The sequence below is a fragment of the Priapulus caudatus genome, unplaced genomic scaffold (assembly GCF_000485595.1).
Source record: "Priapulus caudatus unplaced genomic scaffold, Priapulus_caudatus-5.0.1 Scaffold156, whole genome shotgun sequence".
Lineage (NCBI taxonomy): Eukaryota > Metazoa > Priapulida > Priapulimorpha > Priapulimorphida > Priapulidae > Priapulus > Priapulus caudatus.
In genome coordinates this window covers 452,530-463,559 of record NW_014577217.1, presented here as the reverse complement: position 1 = coordinate 463,559, position 11,030 = coordinate 452,530, and the positions used below count along the sequence as shown (strand labels likewise).

Here is an 11,030-nt window from a genome sequence, read left to right as displayed (position 1 = left end):
TTAATACAACTCTATGGCCACGGATGCAACAGTTTAGGTCTTACATCGTGTTACACATACATGTTTAATTAAAATTAATACAGATTTTACGTAAAACTAAATTAGCAATTTTTTCCCTAAGTTTTATACATTAATTTTCTGTAGCCTACTCAGCTACGGCACAGAACAGTTACGTTTATTTCGGTCCGTTCCGGTATTTTGATATACCCAGGGATGGCAGCGTCCATGCCTTAACGATTATTATAGTTCGGTCATCATAAATGGTAAACACCGGTCGATTTATGCGGTTTATAATATCCGTGTCAGCTTAACAATATTGTTGTATTATTGCATCGAACAATCGATTAATTGCAATACTATTGCCAATAGGGTTTGGCATGATAGCAATCCAACAATGGGAAAGTAAATTGTATAAACCGATATGGCGATAACAATCGCCGATACCGCGATAGCGGATAGGGCCTAGTTCGCTGATTGCGCATATTTCCCATTCGCAATCATTAGCGCATTAGCTGTCGATAGTTATATTATGCTTAAAACATTACAACCGGTTCACAGGCACTTAGAACGTCTCAATAAAATACAAAAATGTAAACACGAAATGTATTTAGTAATAGTATAATTTACTACCAAAGTCTTATTCTTAATCTTAATGTTTTTCTACTCTATTTCGCCTATAATCACCTGTAAATGCCTAACCTGTATAATATAGTCATTAGGCCTATGTTCCGCACGGCTACACTAATGCATGTAAGCGAGCGCCGCGCTAGCAGTTCGCGAGCCTCGTTATCGATCGACCGAAAACGGTGTTTGACTTATGGTGGGGAATCGGATTAGCAGCGAGCAATCGAGCGTACAGAAGTAAATACCAGTGTTGTAGTCGAGTCCGCACCCCTGAGTCCGAGTCCGCGCCACCCGAGTCCGAGTCCACACCACCCGAGTCCGAGTACGAGTCCAGTTTTGATAAAAAAAAGGGAAAAATTGGAAAAAAGCGAAAAAATCGCAACAGTGCATCGTAGACATTCGAAAGTGTATAGTCAGCCAAAAACACAGAGACACGAGTCATACGAAACGTGTCAAAATAACGGATCCATTTGTGTTTTACGAGAATGACACGGCTTGTTGAACCAAATGAGAGTGTGCTAGTACCTGCGAAGTGGTAGAAAAAGCACAAAGGGAAGAAGTGACAGCAGATTCAAACCAAAGGGACAAGAATCTTAATCGAGCCATTGAAAACGTTACAAGATTAGGCCGTGTATCTAGAAAACCTATGAGTTTTAGTTTTAAATTCTTGTAAACGGCGTGTTACAATATGTACAGTTGTGTACTATGTATGTAGTGGCCTCGACCCGAGTCCTCGAATCCGGAGGGCTCAAGTCCGAGTTCGTGTTTGAGTCCGAGTCCGAGTCATTTCACTCCGAGGCCGAGACCGAGACCAAGGAAAACGGTCTCGAGGCCGGTCTCGTGGCCAAGACCGGCCTCGAGACCTACAACACTGGTAAATAAGGCAAAACTTTGCCCCAGGCGAATACCTGATGAATGGAAACAATCTAGTAAATGGCTTTGGCACAAGCGTGCACTAATTGCAGTTATAAATTCAACTTGAATAACTTGAGAAATGACGTCAGGCAAAAGCCTGCTCGCTGATTGGACGACCTAATCACAGTCGCTGCGACCTGCTCACTCATTGGCCGGTCTGGCTCAGTCGGCAGCCACCCACTTTCATATAGAAAGGGGTTAACGCTCTGGTGAGTAGGCCCTCTAGCGGCCGTTACGATCAGGAGCGGTAATCATTAACGTTAGTAAATGCCAGTCAAATGCTCATCTGCAACGGACCTCCTAAACCGCGAAATGCTGCGAAATGACGGCCTCCTAAACCGCGAAATGACTCAAAATCATCATACATGAAATTAAATTAAATTAATTTTTTTATTAAATTAAAGTTAAATTGTTATTCTCTCTTGCCCTCGTTCTCTCTCTCTCTCTCTCTCTCTCTCTCTCTCTCTCTCTCTTGCTCTCTCTCTCTCTTTCTGTGTGTGTGTGTGAGTTTGAGTTTGTGTATGTTGCATAAATACGTCATCTCGCGTAATTTCACGTTATTTCGCGACATCGCGTCATTTAATTAATTAATGAAAAATTTATTATAATTTTTATTTAATTTAAGATAATTTAATAACAATTGAACTTTAATTTAATTAAAAAATTTATTTAATTTAATTTTATGTATGATGATTTTGAGTCATTTCGCGTTTTAGGAGGGCTTCATTTCGCGGTTTAGTAGGTCCCATCTGCAATACACACACAAGTACACCGCAATCCCGCGCTGTGCACAAACAACATGAATAAGAGAGCGATATAAGAAGAGCGAGAAAGCGAGAATAAGAACTCTCTTATTCATGTTGTTTGTGCACAGCGCGGGCGTGCGGTGTACTTGTGTGTGTGTTGCAGATGAGCATTTGACCGGCATTTACAGGTAATTATAGGCGAAATAGAGTAGAGAAACATTAAGACTTTGGTAGTAAATACATTTCGTGAGTACATTTTTGTATTTTATTGAGACGTTCCAAGTGCCTGTGAACCGGTTAGTTTATTTAACGCTAGTAAAAATACGCGTAAATCTGCCTGAAAACCATTACTGATACTTCTGCTGTTGTTGAACTTGTAAATAATTAGACTGATCCCGATCATTTACCACATGGCACATGACATAGTAGTAATTACTAGTAGTAGTAGTAGTACTACTAGTTCTCTCACTGGACACTGCACGAGTGCGTGGGTAAAACGACATTGTGCCAGTTTAGTAAATAATGTGAATCAAAACTTCTGCATATGCATAAATGCGAACATACAAGTGTTATAACAACATATAATACACAGTTTCGTATTACATCAGTCATCAGTACTGAAGGTAGTATCACAATAGCACAGTGCACACAGGCATTTGGGCTGTTTCAGTAATAAAATGATGGGAAATAAATACACAAATTGTATTTACTATCTAAGTCCTAATGTTTATATGCTCTCGATCACCTGATATTTCCATGTAAATGACATTCACATGATCTGCTGCAATACATCATTTCATTGAATGTGCACAGTGCAAACTCAAAAATGTTGTATCTATCTAGCTCTAAAAATCTACCAAGAAGGTAGCTCTAGAACTATGGCCCTCCGCTTCGCCGCAGGCCTATAGTTCTGCGGAGAGCTATAGTTCTAGAGCTACCAAGAAGGTAGATGGGCTGATATTTGTACTCAGAAGGGGGATGTCATTGTTTCTAATGTAAACAATATTGATGACTTTTGTTTTTCCAGCCATTATGACATCTATAATCAAGTTGCAGCCCATGTCTGGTGTATTTGATGAGGGTCCACTATGCTACCTGCTGCAAGTGGATGAGTTCCGGTTTTTGTTGGATTGTGGATGGGATGAAACTTGCAACATGGTTCATTTAAAAGAATTAAAAAAGTGGGTTCTATGATCATTATTACATTAGGTACTTGGAGACTATTGGTTTCCTTGTTATTATATCGCTTATTCTTATTGGTCATGGTATCACACTGCTATTATTATTCTTACACACCAGGTGTTGTTAACCATTTGTGTTTCAGACAGTTCTATTATTAGGAGAGCATAATATACAGATGTATGTGCCCACACACACACTTCATCTACTTCTACTTTTATACTGGACAGTCTGTGAGGAATAACGTCCAGGTCCACACACACACACACAGGCATTCACACATGCATGCATGCACGCACACACGCACGCGCGCGCACACATGCAGACACACACACACACAGACACACAGACACACACTCGCACGCATATATGGAGGGACACACATATTTACCTGCTAACATGCTTTCTGTTGCTATTTTCATAATAGGCACATTCATCAGATCGATGCAGTCTTGCTAACATATCCAGATCAGCTTCATATTGGTGCGTTACCATATGTGGTTGGTCACCTAGGCCTTAGCTGCCCAATTTTTGCTACCATTCCAACGTATAAAATGGGCCAGATGTTCATGTATGATTATTACCAGGTAGGGGTTAATTATTTTGTAAGAACTTCCTGCATATTGTTTTCAATTACACGGTTGCATGTGGCTATATTATTTTTTAAATGAATACAGGTTTTTAATTTTTAATATGTTGAGATGTACTATACATGCCACATTTATATACTATATATATTTGATTCACAAAACCAGCATTTATTACTGATGTAGGTTGTTGTCTTTTGAAATATTTGCATATGTCGTTATGATCTTCCGTTTTCCTTTTTTTACTAGTCTCGGCATAATACAGAAGATTTTGACTTGTTCAGTCTAGATGATGTTGATTGTGCTTTTGATAAGATTGTTCAACTCAAGTACTCACAAATTTACCCAATGAAAGGTAAGGGGGTCTTTCCTATCAGTCTATTGATGACTCTATACAATATAGATTATTACTGTTAATATATAATAAGTATCATGTCTTGAGTGTTTTTTGTGAGCTTTCAATATATTACTGTAGTAAAATTAGTAGTATGTATGAAGGCTATGACTGTTGTAGGTAAAGGTCATGGTTTGACCATAGTACCACTAGCTGCTGGACACATGATAGGAGGAACTATATGGAAAATTACCAAGGATGGAGAAGAGGATATAGTCTATGCTGTTGATTACAATCACAAAAAGGAGAGGTAAGGGTGATTTTTTGCATCATACTGACATAGGTACGCCTGCCCCTTAGAAACACACCACTAAATGTTCATCTTGTTACATCATAAACATATTATTGTTTAAAATTCATAATTATGTTGTATTAACCATCTTACAGATATTGCTATTTTTCCACCAGACCTAACATATACTTTTATTGTTGGATTCATTTAAGATATTAATGTTATACAATATGTAAGAAAGTGAATGATACTATTAAATAACAACATTTAAAAGTATAACACACTTTTTTACACATATTAAAACATTGATATCTCACATGAATCCAATAATAAAAGTTCATATTAAAATAAAGTTTTGTTCGTTAATGGACATATTACTAATTATTTTCCAATAATTACTAGTCCATACTCATCTTAAATAGGGCTGCGTATTTAATTCATCACTAGCTTTATTGCGTGTGAAAGTGATTGTTAATTTGGCATATATAATATATTTGCTTTTTTCACAGACATCTGAATGGCTGTGGCCTGGAGTCCATTGACAGGCCATCACTGTTGATCACAGATGCATTCAATGCCACCTACCAACAGTCACGGCGACGCCTAAGAGATGAACAGTTACTTAGTGAGTAATGTGGTGACTGGTTAAGTTTTATAAAATGTTTTCGCATAATGCTATCAACAAATATTTAATCCATTTCCAGTTGCATAGAAGTTCGATGAGCAGCATGATACATTGCTTAAGATTGCACTGTTGGAATTTTCAGCCAACATTCTGCAGACGATGAGAAATGATGGCAACTGTTTAGTGGTTGTGGATACAGCAGGGCGTGTGTTAGAACTGGCTCATTTATTGGTATGTGGTTGGCAACTATTCAGCACTGTTTATAGAAAAAAATATTTGGAAACAATGGTTTATTAATTGTGTGTATTCTATTATTTTCTGTAACACAGTTGAACATAATATACTGTTAGTAGTTTAATATGGATATTCATGTTTCATGCAAGATTTGTAATTATGCCTTTCTTACAATTTACTTTAGGATCAGCTTTGGCACAATGAGGATTCTGGGCTCATAGCCTACTCTCTCGCATTTGTCAATAATGTCAGCTACAATGTTGTAGAGTTTGCCAAATCCTTGGTAGAATGGATGAGTGACAAAATTATGAGGTATGCAGAATGACTGTCATATTTCTTCCAAATTGATGGGAGTCAATACTACCTTGAGATTACAATAACCAATCTACTGTTTCTTTAAAGAGTAATCTATACAGCATCATTTGCAGTAGTGGTATGCATGTTTTAATGAATGTGGTTCCTACATATTCTATCTTAGCAACACTACATTGTAGGAATTATTGAAATGTTTCTAGGAACTGCCATTCACTTGTAAGCTTCAGCTGAAGTCTTGCACAGACTTTTGTAATGTGTCAGTAGTATTAAAATCAGTGTTTTAGCAAGAAGTAGTAAATAGCAGAACATCCACCAGTATGGAACTGGTAACCTTTGATCAGGACCATCTAATTTTTAAGGATTTTATAATTGTTTATATGGTAGAAATCAAATTCATCCAAATCAGGACTGTCTGGGGTTTCAGACTCGTTTCCAAGTCTCCTAAAGGTGTATAAACTTCAACACTGTCTGTAGGTGTTGTAGACTTCTATTCTCTGCATTTCAAAACATTACTTGATAATGTGACGTCTTTTTTGTAACAAAATAATACATAGCAAGTCTGTTATTTTTGGTTTTAGGTCATTCGAAGACAAGAGAAATAATCCATTTCAGTTTAGACATGTTCAACTCTGTCACAGTCTGGCGGAGCTAGCTAAAGTTCCTGAACCCAAGGTAAAGTTACTTGAAAACTGCATCTAGCACAATCACATTTGTTTTTTTAATAGTAACAGTGGTATGTGCTTTGTATATTTATAACAGTCCCATACTATGAAAACAGAAGTTGGTTTCTCATCGCTTTCCCTAGTTGTTCTGGTAACTGTCCAGGATATATATTATCAATGTTGCACTACAGGTGGTGCTAGCAAGCGTGCCGGACCTGGAATGTGGGTTCTCCCGAGACTTATTTCTTCAGTGGTGCTCCAACCCAAAGAACTCTATTATTCTCACAAGCAGAACTTCCCCTGGTACCTGCACTCGGCAGCTGATTGACAATCCCAGCACAAAAATGCTAAACCTTGAGGTGCAAAAACCAGTTCTTAGAACACATTAGACTACATTAGATATAATAATCCATTCGATTGATAAATTAATTCACTTTTAACAACTGAACTTTGACTAATACGCAGTCTCATATTAGTTTTAATAGCTCTGAAAAGTGGGAAAAAAATCATCGGTTTATGAGCCAAACTAAATTTTATTGTAAGACACCAGAGTGTTGAATGAGATTTATGTAAATAATCACATCATATTTCTCGGGTGTTCTGTTTTTATCAAGGTGCGAAAAAGAGTAAAGTTAGAAGGAGTAGAGCTGGAAGAGTACATGCACAATGAGAAGGAACAGCAGGACATTGAAGCAAGACGAAAGGCAGAGGCACTTTTGAAAGAGTAAGCATTTAACATTGACCAACATTTAACACTAAACGTTTAATGAAAGTTTAAAACTATCAAGAAGTTGTGTAACATTATTAAAGTGAAAAAGAAATGAATAGATAGTGATTGTGTTAAAAATGTATAACTTCAGATAAAAGTGATGTCAAGATGAAAGTGTGTCAAGTAAGCATGAAGTAAAATATAGTAGCTTAATAGCTTAAAATAATATCTTCTGTTGTTATAACCTAGAGAGGAATCATCAAGTGGTGAGGAGAGTGGTGATGATGACATGGATATGGATGTAGTTACTGTCACCCAGGATACTAAGGTTTCCAAACATGATCTTCTTGTCAAAGGAGAGGTAGGATCTAACATCAGTGAAACTTTCTATCACTGGATTAGCAATAGCATTTAGCAATTTATTATATAAACCTACAAAATCATGTAAACTCATCATTAAAATGTAAACTCCAGATAATAAGCAAAGTTTATTACTTATATTAAAAGGTTTAAGAAATTAAGCAGATGTAAATCAAAGTAAAATATTATTGACAAGGGACGTCTGGTATTGGTATCATTGTGATTGAGTTTATAAAAATGCTGTTGCAGGGGAAAAGTCGTGGTGGGGGTTTCTTCAAACATGCCAAAAAGTCATACCCAATGTTTCCTGCATATGAGTGCAAGATCAAATGGGATGACTATGGCGAAATCATCAAGTAGGTGTCTGCACATCCTGGTCGTATTAACCAATCTTCTAATAGGTTCGTTTTTAAAATGCAATTATTTACAACATGAACGTTCTTTCACTAGTATAAATTGACATTCACGTGATTGAATGACATTCCATTAGGCCTCCTTTAATTTCATTGTTCTGTGTCCAGGCCTGAAGACTATATGATAGCAGACAAAGGGCCAGACATGGAAGAAAAGCTAACTAAAGAAAATGGTGATGTTGTCATAGAGGAAGAGGAACAAGGTATAGCGCTGCACTCACTTTTTTGTCACAGTAAAACATTTATGGTGTATTAGTTGAAGCAATGTTTAGCAGTGTTGATAAAATATCGTTTTATTGTTTCCCTTTTAGATATCTCGAATGTTCCAACAAAGTCTGTGAGATCTATACAGAGGTTTCCACTGAATGCGTGTGTAACGTATATAGACTTCGAGGGTAGGTCCGACGGGGAATCTTATAGGAAGATCATCTCCCAGATACGACCCCGACAACTGGTGAGTCACCTGAGACCATACCTCATGAAATATGAGGCTTCTTTTCCTTAGAGTTGACGTCTCTTGACCTTATCCTCCTCTTCCTTGCATCTATATCTTTCATTAAAGAACACGGATTTCAAATGTGGTGAGTGAAGTTATTGGCAGTCCAGTTATTAACTTTAGTACCTTGGGTAATCTTCTGATTAGGGCTCAGAAGCCAAGAAATGATACATAGCTTATATATTCATGTATGAAGTCCTATATATGTAAATGCAGGCAACATGGAATTTTCAGAATAAGAGCCTGCATAGAAATATCCAAGTGAGATCATAGATCCTATGCATAGATATAACCAGCGAGTCAGTTCTCGTTGGCGCACGTTTTTGCCAGCCTTGGCCAATAGCAGCCATGAATCCTACTACTCAGCTCAGCTTTTATGTGGTGCGCTTATTGCACGCGTTTATGCGCTAGGTTTTGGTGCATGGCACAGAGGAGGCAACACTGGCATTAGCAGATTATTGCCGCATCACACCGGGCATCGTTCAGGAGAAGGTGTTTACCCCTCGAATGCACGAGATCATCGATGCAACCACAGAAAGCCACATCTACCAGGTACTTTTCATGAGTATCATGAGAATCGCGATAATTTTTTTCTTTTGCTGAATGATTGGTCATGCACCGCAAGTATGAGCAAGCTGTGTGTTGTACTGTGACTGTCGATTGTAAGCATATTAATTCATCTTTGAGTCGATTTTAGATAATGCAAAGTTTCAATCTTTTTCACGCATTCAAGGTGAAACTGAAGGACATACTCGTCAGCCATCTTGAATTCTGCAAGACCAAGGAAACCGAGGTAGCATGGGTGGAAGGGCAGATAAACATGGCAAACAAAGTAACTGACACAAGTGCCATGGAGGAAGAGGAGATGGAAGATTCCAAGCTGAATACAGATAGCAAACATACCTCGGGTAACAAATGATAAGCGATTAGCTGCATTGTGTTTATATTTGAGCTTCATTCGTTTTTCATCTTCAACTTATTAATCGGTTAGGGAATGTGAACTAATTATTTGCTTGTGCTTTTCTTTGCTCTTTTGCTTCTTGATAAAGTTTTTTGATTGATGACGGCTGTCTCTCAGTCAACGTGCAAGTCAGCATTTTTCTTCAAGCGACTCTCGTGTTGACAGCTATTGCTCTTGGCAGTCATCATACTTACTGTTTATTTAGTGTCAAATTTCTGATGTGGATTTGCAGAACATATAATCTCATACAAAACTATTATTTAAAAATTTTGTTTGCCAGCCATTAGCAAATTGTAAGCTGTTATTCTGTTGCAGATGAGAAGATGGAAGCAGACGAAGAGATAGTTCCTATTCTCGACTCAGTCCCTATATTACAGGTATGCTGGGTATTATGCTGGTAATGGAAGATTTATGGAATTATTATGGAAGATTCACAAAAAATGGACAAAATGAACAAAAGTCGAAATGCAAGAAGGTGAACGTTGAAATGCACATTTTCTCTGTGCCTGTGAGTCAGTCGTTTGGTTGTGTTATGTAAGGACGCTACAATATGTTCAGTCCTGACACAACATGTAGTTACTACAGGAAAATTCTGGTGAAAATTCACATTCGTCGATTATCGTGAACAACACTTCCTGTATTGCAGAACTAGTACTTTAATATTTTTACATGATTGTCATGTACAATGTATGACACTATATTTTGCTCCACAAGGGTACTTATGTTCTCACTATTTGATATGTTGAGCCATTTGTAACATTGCTGATTCTATCGTAAACTTGTGTGTTTCAGATGCCAGGCCACACGGCAGTGTTCATAAACGATCTCAAGCTATCCGATTTCAAGCAGACGCTCCTACAGGCAGGGTATCAGGCCGAGTTTTCTGGTGGCGTTCTCGTTATCAACAACACGGTCGCCGTTCGCAGGGTAGGAAGTTGTCAGATGCAGCAGAATCTAACAATGGCATGGTGGCAGCATTTAATTACACTACAGCTATGTGTGAACTGCTACAATTTACACATCTGCCATGTCTGCATGTGTCAATTAATTGTATAGTTCCATTGCATAACACGTCTTGTTTAGGAACAAGGTTTAAACATAGGTACTATCATTTCTCCTCCTGAATAAATTGTTTGGTAAATGAAGAGTCTTACCAAGTACGTGCATGAATTTTCCAGAGGCAGAGATCACTGGGTCTATCCCTATCGTATCTGTTTCTTTCAGACTGAGATTGGCAAGTTTTCATTTGAAGGATGTTTGAGTGAAGAGTACTACACCATCAGAGAACTCTTTTATGACCAGTTTGCTATCATGTAATCTCAGACAATGCAACCAGTGTACACTGATGCCAATACCCATCAACTGCTTACTCTAAATTCTATAAGCAGCCGTTCGGTTCAGGTTTGACAAGATATATACTGTTATACACTGATATACACAATTATATAGATTTACTGTGTAGAGCATACAGAGGGTGTTATAGACACCTTCGGTTTGTAAGATATTATTTTCATTATAGTTCATGTAGTAAATATATAATCATGCCAAGATTTCCATATTTGTCTTGGTTTTGCTGTC

At 37.7% G+C, this 11,030-nt stretch overlaps 1 protein-coding gene across 2 annotated transcripts; it reads left to right on the top strand.

Moving 5' to 3' along the window:
- Window positions 1-206: 206 nt before the first annotated feature.
- LOC106806377 (cleavage and polyadenylation specificity factor subunit 2-like) lies at window positions 207-11,006 on the top strand. Of its 2 annotated transcripts, none has more exons than XM_014808299.1 (20): window positions 207-263; window positions 3,313-3,466; window positions 3,892-4,051; window positions 4,301-4,406; window positions 4,566-4,695; window positions 5,187-5,302; window positions 5,445-5,533; window positions 5,721-5,848; window positions 6,430-6,523; window positions 6,705-6,872; window positions 7,128-7,237; window positions 7,472-7,583; window positions 7,832-7,938; window positions 8,104-8,198; window positions 8,307-8,449; window positions 8,903-9,043; window positions 9,225-9,399; window positions 9,768-9,829; window positions 10,245-10,379; window positions 10,677-11,006. In XM_014808299.1, exons 2-20 carry the CDS (start codon window positions 3,318-3,320, stop codon window positions 10,767-10,769), a joined length of 2,313 nt encoding a protein of 770 aa, XP_014663785.1. In that variant the 5' UTR covers window positions 207-263; window positions 3,313-3,317; the 3' UTR covers window positions 10,770-11,006. The 2 variants fall into 2 exon arrangements, with proteins under 2 accessions (XP_014663785.1, XP_014663786.1); XM_014808300.1 differs by lacking the exon at window positions 207-263 and adding an exon at window positions 1,559-1,748.
- Window positions 11,007-11,030: the final 24 nt, after the last annotated feature.